The sequence below is a fragment of the Drosophila teissieri genome, chromosome X, assembly GCF_016746235.2.
Source record: "Drosophila teissieri strain GT53w chromosome X, Prin_Dtei_1.1, whole genome shotgun sequence".
NCBI lineage: Eukaryota > Metazoa > Arthropoda > Insecta > Diptera > Drosophilidae > Drosophila > Drosophila teissieri.
This window is the reverse complement of record NC_053034.1, coordinates 8,718,715-8,741,232: the sequence shown is the minus strand read 5'-3', so window position 1 is coordinate 8,741,232 and position 22,518 is coordinate 8,718,715. Positions and strand designations below refer to the sequence as shown.

At 48.3% G+C, this 22,518-nt stretch overlaps 2 protein-coding genes across 9 annotated transcripts; both read right to left on the bottom strand.

The window, feature by feature from the left end:
• LOC122624546 (CREB-binding protein) lies at positions 1-16,811 on the bottom strand. 4 transcript variants are annotated; one of them, XM_043804175.1, is made up of 13 exons: positions 16,671-16,811; positions 15,735-16,328; positions 15,273-15,641; positions 11,072-15,208; positions 10,719-11,008; positions 10,492-10,649; positions 8,619-8,729; positions 7,272-8,220; positions 6,873-7,103; positions 6,569-6,799; positions 6,050-6,453; positions 4,456-5,947; positions 1-4,197 (listed from the first exon to the last, which is right to left on the bottom strand). In XM_043804175.1, exons 1-13 carry the CDS (start codon positions 16,723-16,725, stop codon positions 3,301-3,303), a joined length of 9,918 nt encoding a protein of 3,305 aa, XP_043660110.1. In that variant the 5' UTR covers positions 16,726-16,811; the 3' UTR covers positions 1-3,300. The 4 variants fall into 4 exon arrangements, with proteins under 4 accessions (XP_043660110.1, XP_043660112.1, XP_043660111.1 ...); XM_043804177.1 differs by having other exon boundaries at positions 8,619-8,699; XM_043804176.1 differs by having other exon boundaries at positions 11,072-15,190.
• A 381-nt stretch (positions 16,812-17,192) lies between these two features.
• Positions 17,193-21,632, bottom strand: LOC122624547 (mediator of RNA polymerase II transcription subunit 13-like). Of its 5 annotated transcripts, none has more exons than XM_043804180.1 (2): positions 21,513-21,632; positions 17,193-18,521 (listed from the first exon to the last, which is right to left on the bottom strand). In XM_043804180.1, the coding sequence occupies exon 2, from the start codon at positions 18,023-18,025 to the stop codon at positions 17,198-17,200; it is 828 nt and encodes a 275-aa protein (XP_043660115.1). In that variant the 5' UTR covers positions 18,026-18,521; positions 21,513-21,632; the 3' UTR covers positions 17,193-17,197. The 5 variants fall into 5 exon arrangements, with proteins under 5 accessions (XP_043660115.1, XP_043660118.1, XP_043660114.1 ...); XM_043804183.1 differs by lacking the exon at positions 21,513-21,632 and adding an exon at positions 21,165-21,182; XM_043804179.1 differs by lacking the exon at positions 21,513-21,632 and adding an exon at positions 19,911-20,091.
• Between the last annotated feature and the right edge of the window lie 886 nt (positions 21,633-22,518).

Here is a 22,518-nt window from a genome sequence, read left to right as displayed (position 1 = left end):
CTCTCTCTCTCGCTCTCTCGCTCGCTCTCTTTCACACCCATAACTTTGTTCATTGCTGTTGACTGTGTGAGGTTGTTAAAAAAAAAAAAAACAAAAACAATTCGCAGAAAAAAGACGGCAAGCAGCTCTTTCTTTCTCTCTCTCTCTCTCGCTCTATCATCTTCCTTCTTATTTTTGGTTACTATCGTGGGCTTAATTAATAATTAAACGCTGCGCCCGCAAATCCGATAACTTATTTTCCGTTATTCCGTTTTTTGTGATTTCTAATTTTTGCACCAGCACGCGGCGTCTGCGTTTTGAAGGCAGCGTCTTGTTATCGCAACATTACCGATCAACGATTGTCGATAATCAATTACCGATCATTGTTCCATACGTTAAAAGTACAAAGGCATTCGGCGGCAGAGCCCAGTGACTTGAGTATGTTTTCGTTTCTATATAATAATATATATTTTAAGTTGCTTTATTTTAAAGTTTTTTTGTTTTTTGGTGTCTGTTTAATGATTTTTGTTTTTTTTGTTTGTTTTTTGATTGTGTGCAGCGCAGCGTGGGTTTCGCATTCTCCTCGTCCTTTTTATTTTATTTTTTTTCTTTTTTCTTATCGGCTTTTTATCGTTGGCAGGCGCAGCTTTTTTAGTTGGTTTTCCCATTTTTTTTGTTTTTGTCTTTCGCTTAGCTAAGGAAACTCTGCGCGTTTCGTTTAAAAACACTAACTAAAAGTATATATCCCGATATATACATATATGTATTTATATGCCATATGTGTGTGTGTGGGTGTGTGTGTGTGTTCGTTAGTCGCGGTGTCGATCGATCCTAATATAAACGATATACCCGATTGTTTCGATATATGAATGCGCGGCTTACGAACTAGGCATTGGATATTACCAACTTTCGCGTACGAGTGACCTACTACACCTATCAGTAAGTAATCGGTAAATATATATATTATATATATTGTTATTAATATATATGTATATCTTTATATTGTGTTTACTTGTATTCGTATGTTTTGTGTGTGTGTGTGTGTTTTGTTGTTGGGTATTTACAGTTATGTTAGTTACTTGCTGATGTCGCAATTGAAGGCATTTTTATGCGCAGTGAATAAGTATCCTAGTATCTAAAATTTACAAAATCCCCTCATCATTTCCACTCATCACTCATCTACTGTCTCGCTCTCTCGCTGTCTCTTTCTCTTTCTGTTTCTTGGGCGGCGGCAACTGTTAGAATGAAAACAGTTTGAAAACGAAAACAATAGCTTTCACATATCATCTTAGATATACGAACAAAAAAAAGAGTTAAGAAATCAATGATAGTTAAGACATGATATATCCGATTAATGAACTAAAACCCAGTTGAAAACTACAGACTACGTCTAATAAATAGTGATAAACCTAAATCATCGCGTTTTAGCCTAAAAGTCTATAGCCTAGATGGTTTTTTTTTCTGTTTTAAATTGTTTGTTGTATTTTAGCGTTAATAAATAGCAATCAATCCTGCGTACCCCGTTAAATATCCTGCTTCCTGCTTTTGAGACAAATGGGGTTCCTGGCGGCGCTCCCCTATATATCCTTTATATATCCTTTTCGCTATCACAAAATCAAATACTAAGTAAAACGTCAAGTTATGTACAAAAAGATCGAAAATTAAATGGTTGTAATAATCGAAGAATTAGGAACGCGCACAGACACACTCACACGCACTCACGCACACACGCACACACACACACACACACACATGGGGCGTGGTCCTTAGGCTAAAATCGTTCTTAAACAATATAAACAATCAATCGTGAACAATTTGTTAGAAATTACAACACTAATTTGTTGTTGTCCTACGTATGCATATATGTTGTAAATGTTACGTTCCTAAATTAGTTCAAGTACCCTAAAACTGTTTTCAAAGCATTTTGGCTATTGCTATTTTGTTGCTCTTGTTTATCATCATCATCGTCATCATCATCATCATCATACTCCTTTCGTATCGCTAAACCCCGTCCATCCTACTCCTACTCCTACTCCTCTCATCATCTGTTTGGTGTTTCGTTTGCTACTGTCCTGATTCCTGATCCTGATTCTCCTAATTGCGTTCTCCTTCTTCTTCGTCCTCGAACTCAGTTTCTTTTAGACTTGAATTTCGATTTTGCGCTCAGATGGGTTTCAATTTCAATTTAAATTTCGAGTTCGATTCAGATTCTGTTTTCGTTTTTGTTTCTGTTTCAGATACTTATTCCGTTCGATCTGTGTATAAAAATATGTATTTACTCTATGCGTGTTCCCAATTTGCAGCTCCTATAAGGAGCAATTAATCAACTGCCGATCGCCAACAGGCACATGTTCACTATAGGCTATATATTTCTTGTGCGGATGCGGATGCGGATGCAGATGCGAATGGTCGGGTCGGGTGAATTGAGTCGAGTCGTCGTTGCTGTGGCTGTGGTTGTGGTTGTCGTCTTCGTCTTCGTCGTGGGTCAACTGGCTTACAACACTACAAGGGTACAAAAAACTTAATTCAACTTTACAACATGCTGTTATGTCTCACAATCTTGACAAACTTGCAACAGATTGCTATTCGTTGGCTTTCTAGTGGCGGAGTCACCAAAATAAATAATGTTACTTTACACTAAACATTCCGATGCGAGTCACTATGGAAAGGTATTTAGAGCTTTCGCTTAACGTTTTGAACGCCATGTCACATCGAGAGATGTCTATCCTGTAGCTCCTTCTAATCCCTATCCCGGACCTCATTGTTTTTTTCCGTTTTCTATATCTGTTTTAGTGGAAACGAAGGAATTGCATTCATTAATACATGGTGTGTGTGTGTTTTGTAGGGGCATATGAAATATATGATATATATATTTGCTAAATCGCGGACATAAAATGGAAATCGAATCATAATGCTTTGTTCAAATTTTGTCCTAGACTTAAATAATAGGGGATTGTTAGTGATTGTAATGGTGGGTCATCTTAATCTACAGTACAACTTAGGTGTGATAGTTATTGGTTTAATTATAACACTATACAAATAGGGGTGCCGTGGTTTTTGATAAAAAAAAAAAGTAATAGATTTAGTTAGTAATAGTTGTTAATTAGTTTAACACACACTGGTGATCCCTGCTGGCTGATAATGATGTTGGTCGTCGTCGTCGTCGTCGTCTGCGGCTACGGCTACTGCGGCTACTGGGCATCCATTCAGTCTAGCCCTCTGCCACGGCGGCTACCAACCATTGTAGCTGTTGGTGGTGCTGTTGCTGATGCTGGTGTTGCTACTGCTGCTGCTGCTGCTGCTGCTGCCGCTGTTGCTGCACTAGAGTCTCTCCACAAACTTGGTCAGCTGGTCGGAGGCGTCGGGCAGGGCACCTCCGGCGTTGCCCACGCCCACGTTGCCAACGTTCACGCCAACACCGACACCGACTCCGACGCCCACGCCAACATCCTGCGGCACTCCCGGCAGTGGCGACTGATGATGCATGCCATGATTGTGCATACCATCATGCGGTGGTCCCTGCGGCGCCGGCGAATGGCTGCTCATCACATGGTGCGGCGAGGGCTGTGCCCTTGGCGAGGCGGAGGGAGCAGCACGTGGCGACGGGGCCGAACGTGGCGATGGCGTTGGCTGCGGCGAGCGTATGGGCGGCGACGAGCGGGCCGATTGCATCAGCTGCTGTTGCAGAGAGTGCGGCGTCGGTGGACCCATCACCTGGGCATTGGGTCCGCCCACCACCGCCGACGGATTTTGGGCATTCGCATTCGGCATTGACACCTGCATCATTTGCTGCTGCTGCAGCGGTTGTTGTTGCTGCTGTTGCTGTTGCTGCTGCATGCCCGGCGGCATGCCCACGCCCATCTGCTGTTGCTGCTGGCCGGGTCCTGGCTTCACACCAACGCCCACGCCGACGCCCACCTGTCCCTGCTGCTGTTGCAGCATATTGGAGGCAGCCGCCGCATTCGCCATCGAGTACTGATCGCCACCGGGCACCGATCCAGCTCCACCGGGCACTCCGCCCACACCGACAACGCCGCCGGCACCACCAGCACCGCCCGCATTGAAGTTGCCCGCACCACCGCCGCCGCCGGGGAACTGTTGCTGGCCGGGACCGGGTCCCGCTCCGCCCATGTGCGGACCACGCTGGCGCTGCGGATACGGTGGCGGGTACTGGCCCATCTGCATGTAGCGCATCTTGTTCCAGTTCTGGTTGGGCACCTGTGTCGAGGGTGGAATGTTTTCTCAGTATAAAAGCGGGAAATCATCATAGGGCTAACTTAAGTGTTTTACATTTTAACAAGTAAAAATTAAAATAAAATAGTTCAACTACTAAAATGGGTTTTATCGGCCATATCAATTCAGATTATCAGATTAAAACTTGCTTACATATGCAATAGTTAAATGAAAAGTGGAAAATAAAAAGGCTTTCTGCAGGGACTATGGTTTTTGGAGATTGCCATTGTTCTGGCCACTTACCATTCCTCCCTGGGCGGAAACGCCGGGCGACATGTTGGGCGGAAGGCTCTGCAGCATGTTCAAGGCATTGGGCATGTTGGGCATGCGCGTGGGCAGTCCCGAGCCTGGTCCTCCGGGTCCGCCTTGTTGCTGCTGCTGCATGAGATTGACCTGCTGCTGCTGCTGCTGGTTGGGATTCATCTGCTGTGGACCGCCACCGCCCTGCTGCTGGTTCATCATGTGCTGCATCTGCTGTTGCTGCATCACCTGTTGCTGCTGCTGCTGCTGTTGTTGCTGCTGCTGCTGTTGCTGCTGTTGAGGATTCTGCGGTCCGTTGCCCGCCTGCTGCTGCTGCAAGGCACCACCACCGGGGCCAGGTGCTCCACCGCCCGCCGCCGCATTGATTTGCGACTGGTGGCTCTGCTGGCGCTGCTTGATGATCGCCGCCATGATCTGCGGATTCTGTTTCAGTATGGTGAGGATGTGCTGGTTGCTCTCGTTGGTGGGATTGTTCTTGATCTTCTGCATGATCTGGGCGAGTTGTTGCGTATTTAGACCGCCCCCAGTCGCACTTCCACCGCCACCACCTGCTCCGGGCCGCACTCCGCCAACAGTTCCGGCCATTGGCGGTGCTCCCATGCCCATTCCCATGCCTCCGTGCTGTCCGCCGACTGGCATCTGGCCACCACCCAGTTGATTGGGTCCGCCCAGTCCGCCCATCATCTGTTGCTGCGGCGGTATCAGATTCGTTTGCATCATCTGGTTGGGCTGGCGCATGCCGCCGGTGTTGTTGGCATAGCGCGCTTGGGGATTACCACCGCCGGGATTGCCACCACCGCCGCCGGCTCCGCCACCGCCCCACTGATCTATGGACATGAGGTGATTCATTCCGGAGCCGGGTATGGGGCCGCCTGGTGTATTGCCACCACCACCTGAATTCAGTTGATTGACACCCACACCGCCAACGCCTCCGACGCCAACGCCGCCGACACCACCAACTCCAACGCCCATGCCGCCGAGTTGATTAACAACATTTTGGTTGGGTCCTGCGCCGCCCATCGGTCGATTCATCACGGGCGGCGCCATGGGTACACCCTTGCCGAAGCCACCGCCATGCGAGACCTGCTGACGAGCTGCCTCTTCCTGCACCTGCTTCACCACTTGCAGCACATTTGGTGACGGCGAGTGACCGCCACCTGGTTTCATGCCTATACCCGGTTGATGCGGATGTGGTGAGGTCATGCCACCCATTCCACCGGCGCCAGCTCCTCCCGAAACGGGCGATGGCACTGCCACGGTAGATGGCGACATGCCACCCGCTCCCGGTGGCAGTATACCCGCCTGGCCGGGTATCACCTGTTGGCTAACTGCCACACCGGACATGCCCACCACGGGCACTCCGCCAGAGACGACGGTCGGACCGCTGACTGCAGTTGGGCCTTGCAGGGCCGCTGGAGCTGCTGTACGCGACATGAGCGCCACACGACGACGCAGCAACTGCTGCTGCTGGAATCTGGGAAGGAGAGAGTGAGAGAGTAGGATATGGTTAGGTTGCATAATCATGGTAGGATATGTTTTAAATTCAAATCAAATGCCTAAATCAATGCAAACTTACTTCTGCTGGGACTGCTGCTGATGGAGCTTGTGCTTGATGTTGGGACAGAACGGCACGGGGCACTTCTGCTCCTGACAGTGCTTGGCATGGTAGCAACAGAGGGCGATGAGCTGCTTGCAAATGGGGCATCCTCCATTGGCGTTGGTCTTGCGCTTGCAGTTCTTCGTGTGCTGGACTACGCGCTTCATCTTCTGGCACGATGGCAGGCGGCAGTTGGCGTCGCGACACTGGCAGGCGTGCACCAGCGATTGGATGCAACGCTGGATGGACTGCTTGCGGGCCTCCTGCGGATTCGCCTGCTTGTGATCCGACAGCGCAGAGCCGTCGTCGATGTCGAAGCCGAGCTTCTCCATCTTGTGCTGATGGCCAACCTTCGTCTTGCACACGATACACAGATCGAAGTCCTGCGGAGTGGTGAGAAACAGCGACAAATTAGATCATGTTGTACATTTGGGTACACATCAGTTTATGCTCTTTTGAGAGCACTAAATATGTGCAGTAAACGTAGTTAATACTCACATCACAAACAGTGCAGTGGTAGCGCGTCTCCACAGCCGCCTTGCAGTGGTTGCAGGTGTAAACGAACTTGTCCTGACCCTGGTTATGCAGCTCATACAACATGGACAGTGTGGAGAACTGTGCGCGCCGCAGCGACGAGAACTCAAAGTGCTTGTCGCGGGCGAGGGTCAGGAAGGCATCGCGTCCGTCCATCAGATCGCATGTGAGCAGCGGATCGGGATCTTGGATGGGCTGTAAATATGCAACAGGCACGTTAAGTCAAGTTTCCCAAAATAAACAGGATGGGTTAGCCAAGCACACTTACCGCTAAACTAGCTGCCGACTGCGCCGAATGCAGGCGGATGACGAAGAAGACCTCCTTGTGCTTCTCCATGGTCGCATATATCTTGGCGGAGAGATCGTTGCCCGATTGATGTTCATTGGACTTTTTGCTGTTCTTACGCTGCGCCGCTTTCGATTTGTTCGACTTCTTGGCCTTCTTTTGGCCCTTCTTTTTGCCATCGCCGCTGACCTCGTTTTCCTCGATGGAGAAAAGCTGCAGGAGTTGAGAAGAGAGCTTAGCGGTTAGATTTTTCAAAAACACAGCTTGGCCTACACACTCTACAAACTATACAAATCGAATTAGCAGGCAAATTTGCATAATTATACGAAACACGCAAACCAATTGTAATAATAGGCAAATTATTCTCGTTAAACCACTTACATTTGCCGCAGCTGCTGCTTCCGCGGCCTCGGCCTGCTTGCGCTTCTCCTCCTCCTCCTGGTCCAGTTCCTTGATGCTCTCCTCCAGCACATTGGGCCAGAAGTCGCCCTCAAAGTAGGGCAACTCGGCGGCGGAGCCCAGTTTGTCCTCCATCGCCTGCTTCAGGATGTCCTTGTAGTCCTGTATGATGCGCTCGATCATGCCCTTGTCAAGCATCTTTTTGTACCACTCCTGCAGGCGTTTGGGCTTGGGTATCTTCTGGTCCGTGGGATGGCAATGGAAGATGTAGTCATCGCCCTCGGATGGCGGACATGCCCAGATGTGGGCCATTGTATAGCCCAGCTGTTTCACGTAGTCCATGTAGCCGAGCAGGATTTCGTGATATACCGCTGTACGGTACTGTCGTGGCCGGAAGAAATGAACGGAATCCAAATAGGCGATGTACACACGACGCGTATTCGGCGCCGGGCATTCGGATCCATACTCCTGGACGTGCATGCCAAAGAAGCACACATCGATGCCGTCCACCTCCTCGAAGGCGAAGAGGGCTTTGGCCCGATAAGGAAACTCGTTCATCATCTCGTTCTGCTCGACGAATCGCCGCCGCATCCCGGGCTTCACCTCCACACACTTGTCCGATGAGCTGACCACACGTATGTGCACCTCGCCGGCACCAGCCTCCTTCTTCTTGAGGAAGTTGTTCACCCGCGTCTCTATGTACACGCCCAGCTTGGTGGTGGGCAGGCGTTTCGCATTGAACTTGTTCTCCTTCCGCTTCGAGTTCTTCTTCTTCAGGCAGTTGTCGCACACAAAGCCACCGGGCCAAATGGAATCCAGCCAGAGGACGCAGATCTGGTGCTGTTTGCGTCCGCACTCCTGGCAATCGACAAACGGCTCCAGCTCGAGATGATCGTTCTTCATCTCCTTGAACTGATCCTTTTTGATTTGGCTGGATGGATGGTGAAAAGCACGTAAGAGTTTTGCATTATTTACTTTCTTATTCATATTATATTATTAGTCTATTGAAACCCCAGCTGTGACGACGTATTTTAATATCATTCAATTGAACTAAGAACTATTCTGATATTCAAAGTAGAGATTTCTTTATAGTATGGTAGCTTCAGTATGGAAACATTATATATTATCAAAAATGCATAAAGTTATTCATAATTCATAAGTTAATGTAATGCATATGTTTTAAGAACTTGTTTGTATTACCCCGCCTAAGATGGAATTTATCCATACTATGATCCTGTAATATTATCTAATGTATCAATTAGAATCTCGATCCCACTTCTATATGATATCTTAACTACAAATGGTAGTTATCATTGGGTTTATACTCACGTTTGTGATTGCAGTGGATCGTCGCCCAGTGTGACCGTATCGCCCTGGATGTCGTTAAAGCACTTTTGGCAGTAGGTGTATCTATTTGAGGCGACACCGTATTCCTTTAGACTGTTGATTTTTGTTCAATTGTTCGATTGCGTTTGGTTTTTATTTTGTTTGTTTTTTTTTTTTTGGTTTTGTTTACGATTTTAGTTGATTTATGGACGAATTTTGAAGATGGCAGCCAAAAAGGGAACACAACAACACAGGCGTGTGTACAGGTGTATGTGTGTACAGGTGTACAGGTGTTCGGATGTACGGATGTACAGGTGTGCGTGCAAGCGAGATGGTTATATGCATTTAGTCAATTGCGAGAGTGTGTGAGTGTGGTGGTTTAATTTTTTTTGTTTTTTTTTTTTCGTTTTTCCATATTTTGTTGTTGTCACACACACACACACACACATATCAGCACACACACAGAGATATACAATTTGATAAAGACACGCAATAATACAGTTATGAGGTGACACAGATTAACAGGTATTATTATTATTATTATTTTGGTTTTTTTGTTGCAGTTGTCGCCGGGGGGAGAAAAGAAATCAAAATAAACGAAAAGAGAAAGAAAGGAAGAGAAACAAAAAGAGTGATTCGATTTGGATTAGAATTTTTGTCACATTAATACAACATTTAAGGGGTACAATCAATATCAATATAGGGCCTCTAATATCCCACGAGTATTACGATCATTACATTGACAAATTGGGATATATTCTAAGCACTTGTACTATATGCAAGATCTATTTTACTATATTCTATTAAACTTCATTTTATATATGTACAAAAGTCAAAATATTTTATATTATATTATTATTTTTTATTAAATATTATTGTATCTCTCCTATTTTGACTTTAAAACAGATCCTGCATTTCGATCATCAGTAGACTAAATATCCCAGAAACTGTTTTCTAAGTTCAGCACTACTTTATGGTAATCGCAGGATATTTAATCTATTAATCTATGATCAGATTTCTTAGATTCTTCTTGAAAGGTAATAAATTCCCTGTTTTGGTTTCGTTTTGCTCGGTTCCGACTATTCGAAATATGTGGAATGTTAAACCTTCAATCGCATTGCAATGGACTGAATCCAAAATATTCAATGGCCATGTTGGAGATCAGGAAATGCACCAAGCAGCAGCAAAAGCGGCGATTTCAAAGGATAACTAGGGCATGTGTGTGTTGGTTTTGGTTATATATCTACATAGATAGATATTCTATCGAATTTCCTGGTGCAGTGTGATTTTACGTAGTTTTTGGATTTTATGTACACAGCAACATTTGCAATAAATCACAGACACAGAAAACACAGTGGAAAAGGAAGGGGAAAGGATCAAGGATCAAGGATCAAAAGCCATTAAATTAGTGCACAAAACTGACTTTGTATACGATAAAAATACTGAGAGCAGTCATCGAACATTGATATAGGATCGGTAAAAGAGAGCAAGCGGTTTATAACTAAATCACAGGACCTGTTCTGGCTTTAGAACTTTATACACAATTTCTATATATCCTAAATATATATATATATTGTTTTGAATTTTGTCTGAAAATTTGCAAACCGAAACAGGCCTCTGATTTTCAATACGAACTCAATTCGAAGGACTCGCTGAATTGGAACATTCATAAACGAGCAAGCGGTTTAACTAAATTACATTTCACATCAAACAGAGAAACAGAAACGAAACGAAACTAAACGGAGTCAAGCAAAGATCCTCGATTGTTGAGATCGAGAAGGTGTGGATCACGAATGGAGGATCATCGGATCGAATTGGATTTAAATCAGATCAGATCAGATCAGATCAGATCAGATCGTATCAGATCAACACATACCTGTTCTGGTAGCTGTAGTACTTCGCATCCCGCGGAATTGTGCACAGCTGCTTGCCGTAGCAGCAGAGCACCTGTGGATTGAATGTGTACTTCCTGCCGCAGCAATAGCCCAGCGCCTGCATCACCGGATCAATCTCCGCCTCAAAAACTTCGGAAAGCTAAAGGAAAAGATGCACCATTAACTTCCAGATTCATTTGGGGATCATGTGTAATGTCAGCGCTCCTACCTTTGTGCAATAGCGATAGACCCGCGATGTTTTGCGATTATACAGCCAGGCATTGTCGAACATCAGCCAAACGTCGTCCACATACTCCCAGGGATCACTGTACTTGCCATTCTGTATGTTGGTGCGTATGGTGCCCAGGTCCATGGGCTTCTTCACGATCTCAAAGTAATCGGGTATGCCCAGCGCCTGGGGATCAACTGGGTAGCGAAAGGGCACGGACTCGGGCTCCTGCCTGTAGAGCTTCTCCAGCGTCGGCAGCAGAGCGGTGCGCAGTTCTTCGGGATTGAATTCTGCACATAAGAATAAGCGAATATTAAAATATAATAAAAGTTCCACAATAAACTGGTACTTACGGCACTTCTTTTTCTTGTCACCCGCATTGGGTGCCAGTGGTTCCGGCACGAGTGGCTTCGTATCCGTCTTGGGCTTTATGTCCACAGCACCACCTGCCGATCCGCCATCGTGCGCACCATTGATGTTGTCCTTGCCGCCGCCAACACCACTGCCGCCGCCACCTTCACCATGATGGTCACCGGCTGTCGAGCCACCAGCCTCGTCCACATCCATGGCCTCCGTTTTGATCTTCACCTCGCCATCGAGTCCCTCCTCCGTCTTGATCTCCATTTTGATCATGCTGGTGCCGTCGTTGTTCACATTCTTGCCCTTGCCACCACCCGTCGAGCAATCCATTTGCGAGCTATCGTTATTGCCGCCACAGCTGTCATCCATGAACTCCTTCTTGATATCGTCATCCTGCTTAATGGAGTCCAGCTTGCCCTTGGAGGCCATGCCGCCGGCATTTCCACTTCCACCACTGCCATTCGTATTCTCGCCGGACGGCGATGGTGTCTCATCGTCGTTGTCTCGCGCCGCAGCCTCCAGGGCAGCCATCTGGGAGGAGAGACTGCTGGAGCTGCTCATCATGCGACTGCTCGAAGACGTCGATGTGGTGGTCGTCGCACCCGTTCCGCCTCCTGCCGTTCCTCCAGACATGAGGAGCAGTGGATTGCTAGCGGGCGTTGTGGATGATCCGCCTCCTGCAGCGCCAGCACCACCACCGCTGCTGGTGGCCATCGTGGCCGATGTGGGAGTCGATACCGAACTGAGTGGTGTACCCGAGCCCGCCGAGGAAGATGATGACGTGGAACTAGCACCCGCTGCAGTGGCTCCACTGCTGCTATTGCTGCCACTGCCACTACTCGCACAGGTGGCTGCTGCTGATGCGGGCGTACTGCTCGCCGCCAATCCGGAGGCACTTGTCGCCGGCACTGGGGAGGCGGGTATATATGGAGGCGTACCCGGCCGATTGCTCAGCGGCTGTTGCATTAGACTGCTCACCGAGGGCGGGTTGTTGTTAGCACTACTACTATTATTATTGTTGGAGGGCGTGCCAATCGACGGGCCATTGGACAGGAAGCCGGGCGATGGGCTCGGAGCGGAAACCGTCACATTGGAGGCAGATCCTCCCGTTCCCGGCGCTCCACCTCCCGCATTCAGTGCTTCCAGACTCGTCGGCGTGGGCGGCATATTGTTCAGCACACTGCCGGGCTTCTGTTGTTGCTGTTGCTGACCTTGCTGCTGCTGCTGCTGCTGTTGCTGCTGCATTGGTGAGCTAAAGCTGTTGCTAGTCGCCTGCTGCTGCTGCTGTTGTTGTTGTAGAGGTGTGGCATTGCTGAATGGCGACTGCGGCAACAACATTCCCTGCTGCTGCTGCTGCTGTTGTTGCTGCTGCTGCTGCTGCACCTGCTGTTGCTGCTGCTGCTGGTGAATGTGTCGCTGCTTCATGATCTCGCTCAGCTGAGGATTGGCGCCAGTGCCGCCGTTCGCATTGATGAACTGCTGCTGTTGCTGCTGTCCTGGCACCGGACTGGTAAGCACATTGGTCGTCTGATAAGGCGAGAGCGCGGGATTGACCACCATGCCACCGGGACTGGGTCCTGGTGGGCCGACCAGCATTTTGCCGGCACCAGAACCGGGCGGTTGTTGCTGCTGTTGTTGCGGGAACTGCATGCGCTGTTGTTGCTGCAGGGCGAGCATGTTGCCACCGGGCGAATGACTGCGCATGGTCACCATGTTGTTGGTGACACCACCCACGCCGACGCCCAGGCCTGCTGCCGTCTGCTGGCCCAGTATTCCAGGTGGTCCTTGTGGACGCAGCTGCTGCGGAGGCATCACACCGCCCATTGGACTGATGCTGGGATGGATACAGCTCTGCAGCGGTTGTTGACCCTGCTGCTGCTGTTGTTGCTGCTGCTGTTGCTGCTGCTGCTGGGGCAAGACTACACCGCCCGCTCCACCAGCTGCACTGCCTGCACCGCCAGCCGCTCCTCCGGCCACTGGATTCGCACCGCCCTGCTGCTGCATCAGCATTTGTTGGTGCTGCTCCTTACGCTTCAGTCGCTTCTCCTCCAGCTCCTTTTGGATCTTGTAGATCTTTTCGGCCAGCAGGTGATAGTACTCCGATCTGGACTTGGCCATTTCGTACATATCCTTCTCGACCTTTTCCGCGTAGGAAACGAGATTATGCATCCGCTTGTCCTGCATGGTCGTGGGATCCGAGGTGGGGAAGATGGCCTGCACCAGTTTGTGGACGAGGTGGTTGCGCAGATCGGCGGTCACCGATTCCCGCCAGTCTTTCTCGTTGTCGCCCGGTGGCCCGGAGTTTCCGCCATTGCCACCGCCGGCACCTCCTGCTCCACCGCCTGCATTCTGGTTGGGATTGCCTGCATTACCACTGCCCGTGGTATCGGCTGGCATCAGTACACTGGAACCAGCTGCCACTTGACCACCACTCGCACCGGCGCCCGCTGCTGCTCCGCCCGCTCCAACGCCATGGCTCTGCGGATGCACTTGGGCCACCTTCAGCTGCTGCTTGTCATTGGCTCCCACGGCTCCGCCGGCTGCCGCACCACCGAAATTGGCATTGCCAAAGCCGACGTTAACAGAGAGTGGTGTTGGAATGTTGCCACCCAGCTGGGCGGGATTGGGTTGCTGCTGCTGCTGTTGTTGTTGCTGCTGCTGCTGCTGTTGTTGCTGCTGCTCGACCATGGTGGCCAGGCCACCGCGTCGTCGATTCTGGCCCTGTTGCTGCTGCTGCTGTTGGAGCATCTGCTGCTGTTGTTGATGCAGGCTGTTAACATCGTTCGGCAGTACATTGGGTCCACTTGGGCCGCCGGGACCACCTGGTCCCAGTACCCTGACGGCCGGCTGAACGCCGCCTTGCATGCGAATCACAGGAGGCAAACCCTGCTGCTGCTGCATACCGCCAGCTGGCACCGGCGATAGTCCAACTTGGCCCATGCCATCGAATCGACGGAGTTCCTGCTGCTGAACCTGCTGCTGGTGCACCTGCTGTTGCTGCTGCTGCTGCTGCTGTTGGGTCAATTGTTGGACCATGTCCGCAGGCGTTTTCGGCGCACCCGGTGCACCGCCCGCTCCCTGCTGCTGGGGTAGAACTATGGCAGTGTTTTGGCCACCTCCTGGTGCCACCTGTTGTCCTTGCTTGCCATCCACCACCAGACCGGTCAGATTGGGCTGCTGGTTCTGCTGCTGCTGCTGTTGTTGCTGCTGCTGTTGCTGCTGAAGATTACCGCCTGCTCCAGCCGATCCACCAGCCGCTCCGCCGCCACCTGGAGGCGCACCACCAATTCCCGGCGGCCCGCCTCCTGGCGGCACATTAGCATTTTGAAAAACCGAATGATTCTGGCGGAAGGGATAGCAAATCACGCAGCCACTGTTCGTGCACGTCTTGTAATGCAACAGGATTTGGCGCGAGGAGGCACAATGCTGCATGGTGCAGTCCTTGCTCTGTTTGCAAGTGCCCATGTGGGCCAGCACTGATTTCATCGCCTTGCAGTAGTTGACGTTGCACACCTCCCTGTTCGGATTCAGGTTCTCCCTGCGATTGCACTTGTGTGCATGGAGGAGCAGCATCAGTTGCTGCTGGATCTGTCGCTTACGGTCGTCGGGCACATCGCGATTGGCGCCACCAGGGCCGCTAGCTTGTACGGCGCCACCGGCTCCGCCGCCTGCCACTGTCGGCACGCCAGCAACGGTTCCTGCATTCGCCACAACGCCTGCTCCTCCGAGACCAACTCCCTGTTGCTGCTGCTGCGAGGTGCCTGGCTGCTGTTGCTGCTGCTGTCCGGGATGACCAAGCAGCTGGTTGGGTTGCGGAGGACGCGGGCCCATGGCTCCGGTTTGCTGTTGCGCCAGCATCTGTTGCTGCTGAGGATTCCCGCTGACCAGCTGCCCCGCGGGCACTGATCCATCGCCACCGAGTGTGGACATGGGCACCACTGTGCCAACGGGTCGATTGCCCTGCGGCATGCCCGGTACGACGCCGCCTCTTTGGGCCATCTGCTGGGCGAGGAGTTGTTGCTGCTGTTGTTGCTGCTGCTGCTGCTGGGGATTGTTGCCACCGCCTGGGCCACCATACTGACCCACTCCGTAGGGCAGGCTGTTGAGTTGAGCTGCAAACGGACGAAAACCTTACATTAGCCATCGATTCAATTCCATGCTGGGAATCAACTAGATCTGCAACTAGAAACTCACTCATTTGCATGTTGGGATTCTGCATGCGTGGCCCGCCGCCACCAGGTCCATTGCCAGGCCCACCAGCTCCTCCAGCGGCACCCATGAGATGCGGACCACGTAGCATATGCTGTTGCCCCACCATCCGGCCCATCATCGGGCCGTTCTGCATATGCATGCCTTGGTTGGCGGTAACGGCACCACCGCCGCCAGCTCCAACGCCTCCAGCTCCCGATCCAGGTCCTCCCGGTACCGAAACGGCATTGATCATCCCACCGCCGCCGCCGCCAGGCTGCTGCTTGAGATGATTGACCATGCCGCCCATGCCGCCGCCAACGCTGTTGGTCAGCACCATGTTTCCCAGATTGCCCTGCGCAATGGTGTTCATGCCTGCGGAAGATACAACATAGATGGTGTTTACAAACGACTCTTGCTCCTTGCAGTTTGGTTAGCCAAATTGCAAATGGGAATGGGACCACTCACCTGGTATGGCGTTCATGCCATTGTTGCCATTATTCGATATTGACATGGGCATTGAGTTGACCATACCCATCTGAGTGCCCACCACCTGCTGCATGCCACCCTGGTTGGGTGACTGTAGGTTGGGCGACTTGCTGCCCAGCTGCTGCATCCCGGGCACCACCATGGCGCCCTTCTGGCCCTGCTGCTGCTGCTGGAGTAGGTGCTGCAGCTGCTGGTGGTGCTGCATTTGACTAATTCTGTTGCCCGCGCCGGAGCCGTTGCCACTGCCGTCGTCGCCACCCGTTCCGGATCCGTTGCCGCCGCCGGCTCCGTTCATCTGGGAAGGCACAACGCCGACGCCGACAACACCACCGACGGCCACATTGACTCCAACACCGACTCCGCCAGTGCCAGAGCCGGGACCGGGTCCTTGGGCTGCCGGTTTGTTGGGTCCGCCGCCGGGATTTGGGCCGGATGTGGAATTTGTGGTCACACCGGAGGCGCCGCCACCTCCATTGCCACCGCCTGCTCCGCCGGTCAGCTGATCCGACCAGCCGCTGTTCGAGGACACCAGCTCATCGGGCAGGTTCTCCTCCAGAAAGTAGGAGATGTCCGCTGGAGGAAGACAATACCATATGGGTTTTTTTTTAGCAAGGGTTGCTCGTAAATTATCAATATAGGAAAAGTGTAAGGATAGAATCATTGGTTTCAGAAATTGTGAAATAATTGGCAAACATTTTTATCGTAAATTTAATAAAATTCATTTATTTATTTGGTTTTTTTGTTTGTAAAAAATTAGGCTAATGCTAAAAGTCAATATGACTTATTAAAGAGTTTACAACAAAAATATTAAAATGCCGGCTTGCGAAATGTCAATGTCAAAACAAAAATCGAAATGAAAAATCAAAATGGAAATGGAAAAGTGAAAAAGTGGAATCTTCTGGTTTCGGTACTCACTTGGATCCATTTTCACCCGCTTTTGGGGCGGTTCGTCTAAGTGATCGGCCATCATATAGAGTTAGTTGGATTCTTCCGTTGCGGACGCACGCGAATCCAAGCGAATACAACAAAAAAAAAAAAACAAGAACGAGGATGGAAAACTGTTCGGGAAATCGGAGGAAATCCTCTGTGTTTCTAACTACCCCGAGTTCTATGAGTTTCAATGAGTTGATGAACGTTTTTTCCGTTTTTCCTTTCTGTGTATTTTTCCTTGTTATTTTTCAAGTTTGTTTTTTCTCTATAATGAACCGACAGTGTTGAAGTTCGATTGTGTTCTGATTTTTCGTTTTGGAACTTGTCACAAAGCCTGTGCTGCTTCTTCGTTTTCAAATCTTTTGTCGCCTGTCACAGTTTTGCACAGGTTGTTTGTTTTGGTTGTTAAGTGTTTAGTGTTTAGTGTTTTTAAGTTGTAGATTTCTTGATTAGTTTGGACACTTTGCAACACACGCACGCACGCACAATACACAACACACAAAAAGAGGCACTCAAAAGGCGTGGCTGGCGAGGATTGGGATTTGGTTTTGGTATTGTTGGTGTTTTGGGAACTGGTAATCAATGATGGTGGCGATGCTTGCTGTTAGTGATGATATTATCGCTGCTGCTCCGCTTTTTATTGCTAAGGATGTGGCTTCTTCTTCGTCTTCTACTTCTTCTTCTTTTGTTGTTGTAGTAGTTTTTGTAGTTGTTCTTGTTGTTGTTGAAGTTGTTGTTTTAGATAATTCCCTTGCTAATTGCCGCTGCAACGACAGCAACAACGTAGCCGGCGCTATCGTCACCGCAACGTCAACGAATGGAGCTGACCACCACCACGTCGTCGGTCCTGTGCCCGCTGCTGCTGCTGCTCCTGCTGCTGTTGCTGCTCCGGCTGCTCCCACACCCACTTCCACGTCCACTCCCACTCCTTCGCCTTTTCCTTCTCCTTCTGCCGCTTCCGCTGATCCTGGAGGATCGCGCAGCCACCACCGCCTTCTCGTTGCGGCGCCGTTGAGATCGTTGTCGTTGTCGCCGCCACTGGCGCTTTGGCCAGCAGACAACTCCTCCACCGCCTGGTGTTCCTCCTCCTCCTGCTCCTTCTGCTGCTCCTGTTGATGCTTGTACTTATCCTGTGACCGCTTGACCAGTACCTCCTCTTCTTCTTCTTCGACGACGACGACTTCTGTCCTGCGCTTTCTTAGCTGCAATTTGTTGTTGTTGTTGCTGCTGATGCCGCTGCTGCTACTGTCGTTGTTGTTGTGGTTACTGCTGCTGCTGCCGTCGTTGTTCTTGTTGTTGCAATTGTTGTTTGTCGAACAGCAGCAGACACACGCGTGCATTTTGTGTTGTTGGGCCCCAAAAACACCAAAAGTTGACCTTGGCTGGGCGGCTCTTGTTATTGTTTGTTTGCTTGTTTGTTTGTTGTTGCCTGCCTGCCTCCACTGAGCGAAAAAGAACGGTTGTTGGGTCTGGCTCTCTTCTCTTTCTCTTCCTTTTCGTTCCGCCTTTTTTTTCCGCTATCTTACATCTTTTACGTGATTTGTTTTTGGCGGCTTTTTGTCACACATTGATATAAATATATTTTGACCATATATTTATATACGCTTGTGTTTAATTTTTACTGCACTTGATTCGGTTTTCGTTTACAATTAATAAGGAAAAAAAAAGCAATTCACATTGTTGGCTGTTGTTGTTGGGTTTGTTGTGTTTCGTTTTGTTTTTGTTGCTGGCGCTTCTGCTTCGGCTGCTGCTGCTGTTGTTTTTGTCGATGCTGATGTTGATGTTGTTGCTGCTGCTGCTACTGCCGACGTTTGCCGCTCTAACATTGCACATTAACTGTAAACGCACAAGAAGAATAATACGCAGCCTATTAGATTATGTTGAATGAACGAACACACACCGCACACAAATCGAAAGCAATATTTATTTATTTTCTTCTTTCTTTCTTCGTTTTTTTGTATTTTAGCCGCGCGCGAGTGGCCAGTGAAACCGAGGGGAAAAGGGAATCGAAACGAAACTAAAATGCGACGAGACGTGCCGAAAACGGGGGCGAAAAGGGAAGAGAACAACGAGAACGGGAACTGAGAATTCTCTCGGTCTCGTTGCACTCTTCTGTGCGCCGCTTGACGACCACTCGCTCTCTCTCTCTCTCTCTGGTCTGTTCTTGTCTCGCGATTTTATTCGCCAATACTACCAGCGCTGTACTCGCTATTTTGCTCGCAGACGTGTGGACGTGTGTGTTGGCCTCTCGCTCTTTTGGCGCACACCACGAAAATGAAAATAATAAATTTCATTTTGCCGCCAGTTCACCGAAAAAATATGGATAACAAGTGCCGTCGTTGGCAAAATTATACTTTGAAAAATGCTTCAATTTTTTATGACAAATACATTTTTGAAAAAAAAATTACACCTTTAAAGGTAGAAATGGCAGAACACTGCTAAGAAAAATATCAATTGAAGTCTCAGCCAGTTACGGCTGTGGTCTACAGTCCAATTTATAAATTAAATGGCCGAAAAAGTGGCCGTATTTTGGTTTTGCTTCCGCATTCGAGCGGCCATCATATGAAATTCAATTTGTTGGGGCGGCGAGTGGCGAGTGGGGTGCGAGCGGGATGACACTAGAGTGCAGTGGGGCTGGCTGACAAAAGCTTTCACACACGCACGCACACACATTTGGGGTTTGGGGCGCGCGTACAGAATTCTCACAGCGACGCCAACGACGTTTTCACCACACAGTTACACACACACACACACACACATCGAAAACAGCGAGTTCGTGCAAGAGCGAGCACGAGTCCGAGAGAGAAAGCGTGCGATAGTATTAGTGCCGAGCGGCATTAGTGTGCAATATACACACGACGGTAAGCGGCAACGAGTGCGAGGAGCATTGGAAAAAGAAAGAAAAACAGACGACAGAAATATATTCCATTTTTTTCTGTGTTCGCTCGTCGTTTTCGTTTCGTTTTCTTCTTCACGTCGTTTCAAAGTTTCTATTGCAGAAATTTTTTGTGTTGTCTCCGCCAGAGCGTTTTTCATTTTTCCCGGCCCGCACAAAAATCGCAAAAATAATTGGCAAAAATACGAAACTCAAGAAAATGCCGTAGAAAATTTGAAAAAAATTCCGGTCAGATTTTGGCCGGTTTTTTTATTTTTTCACCATCACCGATTGCCACGCACTAAATTTCTAAATATTCTTAGCAATTTTGCCGAATTTTGGTTTTATACCATATATTTTTCACATTTTCCGGCGATTTTAGAAAAATCCCACAAACTTTTTCGCAACACTAAAACAAAAAAATTTCAGTCCGCTTGTGTTAATCGTTCTCCGAGCCAAAAATGTTTTTGCTTCAGTGTGACCGCGGCTAGCCGTTCAAATACACCACCGAGCTCGGAAATACACTAAAATTGACTGTTTGCCACAACACGCGAGTGGGCTCTCGTCGCTCTCGCGTGCTGTTGGGCCGCTGTTGTCGCACTGTTACGGCTCGAAATCCATATAAATGCCTCTGCTAGCAGACTGTTGGCGCCGTAACATCTGTTAGCCGCTGTCTGAGCTCTGTTTCGCTCTAGCCTCTCGCTCTCTGCGTCGGCGAGTCCGCTCACGCCACGCGCTCTCTGAGAGCCGATACACACACACGCGCACACATATGGCGCGCCAGATAACAAAGCAGCGAGTCCAGAGATGACCACATGATGACGGTGACACATTCGGCGATACTTTTATGCGGTCACTTGAAATTGCGCACAAAGAAATTTTGTATTAACCGCTTTGGTTGGACTGCAATATTATGAAATTATAGTTCTTTTCAGCGTTTTTGAAACAAAAATGGTCAATAAAAATCGTTTCTATTTGAATTTAATGATATGAAGGTGTATTCGAATAAGATATATAATATAATTTAATTTCTACAATAGCTTGGAATTTATTGTTTAAATAGGTATTTGTAAGCTTTGATCTCTAAAACGTTTGTCTATTGTTTATTAATATAAATTAATTTCGTGCAATAGCTTGGAATTTATTGTTTAAATAAGTATTTGTAAGCATTGATTTTTAAAACGTTTGTCTATTGTAACAATTTAGTTTAGTAAGATCTTCTTAAAGAAAAATATCTACGGAGGATCACGCAAGTAATCAAGTCATTGGCTTTGCGCATCTCTAGTGGGTGCAGTGTGAGCGTGTTTTCCGCTCGCTCTTGCCGCGAGAGACAAAGAGAACGTGAGAGAGAGGGGCAAGCCGAAAAATCAGCCGCCGAAGGATAACACTATCGTCGTCCTTGTCCGACGAACCGGTGGCCATGCAAACAACGCAAAGAACAAATTAAATTTCAAATTGTTCAATAAATGTCCCACTTGCTTTTCATTTTTCCCCCTTTTTTGCTACCGGAATTTTAAATTTTTTTTTAGAGGGCGCTCTTCCGTTCACTTTTTGTGCACTTTTTCGATTTTCGCGCGCTGTCGAAAGCCAGCGTATTTATTTACAATTTTTTTTGTTAGCGGCCGCCGTTGTTTGTTGCACATACACAGCGCACACACATAAGCTTCCACTCTGGCACACTCATGCACACACACCGACACGTTGTCACCGAAATGAGCGGGATGGCAATATGGCTGGCTGGCGGTCGGTACGTAGGTGCGAGCGAGATGCCGCGATCGAGACTCGAACGAGTCGGGTCAGCGAGTGATACCGATTCTCTCTCTTTTGCGATTGGGAATCATGCCCGACTTTTTACACTAGATGCGCTGGCTCTGGTTATTTAATTATGCTATTTTCCTCGGTATATCGGCAATTGGCCGCATTAAATTTGCCGCTAAATAAGCCACACAAACCGATAGTTCCGATCCAACGTCACTGGCTGCGCCTCGCGTGCACAATTTGCGCCAATTTTCCCCCCTTTTTCTCGTCTTTTTTTCAGCCCAGCACCGCTCGTCTCTTCCTCTTCCTCGCGCTAGCATTCGTATGCGACGCAGTGTTGCCAAAGTGGCCACTGTGTAGCTAAAACGCGTAATTAGTCATTATCTAGCTATCTTCTCTGATATTATTGTCATTTGCCTATAAGCTCCTACATTTATATGGATATGAATGTCCCATAATAGCAGTGAAGAAATATTATCCCATTGCTACTTACAATAGAGTCTTATTTAATTGCACAATTAAAATTTGTATTCCAATGTACGTACTATTTGTACTTAAAAGAAAGCATATGTTTGAGGAAAAGAAGTAAACCATTGGTTAATCTGTTTGGTTTGAGAGGTTTAATTTATTGTTTTATTTATTGGGTAAAGTGTGCAATGCGTTTAAATTGCATACTTCTTTTTGTTGCCAATCCCAAAATAATCATAGTTTTTCGGTTTCCTTATTTAAGTGTAAGCGTAAAGAAATAACTTTATTTTTAGAAGTGCATATGCAATTAATAGAAATTATCCCACGTTAAGGTAGTTTGGCTTAGAAAGTCTAGTAAGTGTACTAACTGAGATATTGCAATAAAGGTAGCAAAGTAATACGATGCTGGACTTTTCTCTATTAAGACAATACTTTTCAGAACTTATTTAACATTTATTTTATTGTTTATATAATTTTGATCATCTACTGTTTTTTTTCGGTGCAGTGCTGGACTCTTCTCTATTAAGACAATACTTTTCAAAAATTATTTAACATTTTTTTTATTGTTTATATAATTTTGATCATCTACTGCTTTTTTTCGGTGTAGTGCCTATGCACTCTTTTTAATAGAAATGGCGTCACCTAGGTAAAGAAAAGAGAAACTCTTGCCCCATTAGTTCCACAACACTCCGCTAGATGGAGTTTATAAAAGTAGAATGTTGTGGTGGGTGT

What these genes read in the sequence shown, in the direction of transcription:
- LOC122624546 (XM_043804175.1), bottom strand. Translation starts at nt 16,725, where the DNA reads ATGATGGCCGATCACTTAGACGAACCGCCCCAAAAGCGGGTGAAAATG. An exon ending in TGACAAGAAAAAGAAGTGCC is followed by an intron (nt 11,009 to 11,071) that starts GTAAGTACCAGT and finishes TCTTATGTGCAG; the next exon opens with AATTCAATCCCGAAGAACTG. An exon ending in CAGCAGCAGTCCCAGCAGAA is followed by an intron (nt 5,948 to 6,049) that starts GTAAGTTTGCAT and finishes TCTCCTTCCCAG; the next exon opens with ATTCCAGCAGCAGCAGTTGC.
- LOC122624547 (XM_043804180.1), bottom strand. Translation starts at nt 18,025, where the DNA reads ATGCACGCGTGTGTCTGCTGCTGTTCGACAAACAACAATTGCAACAAC.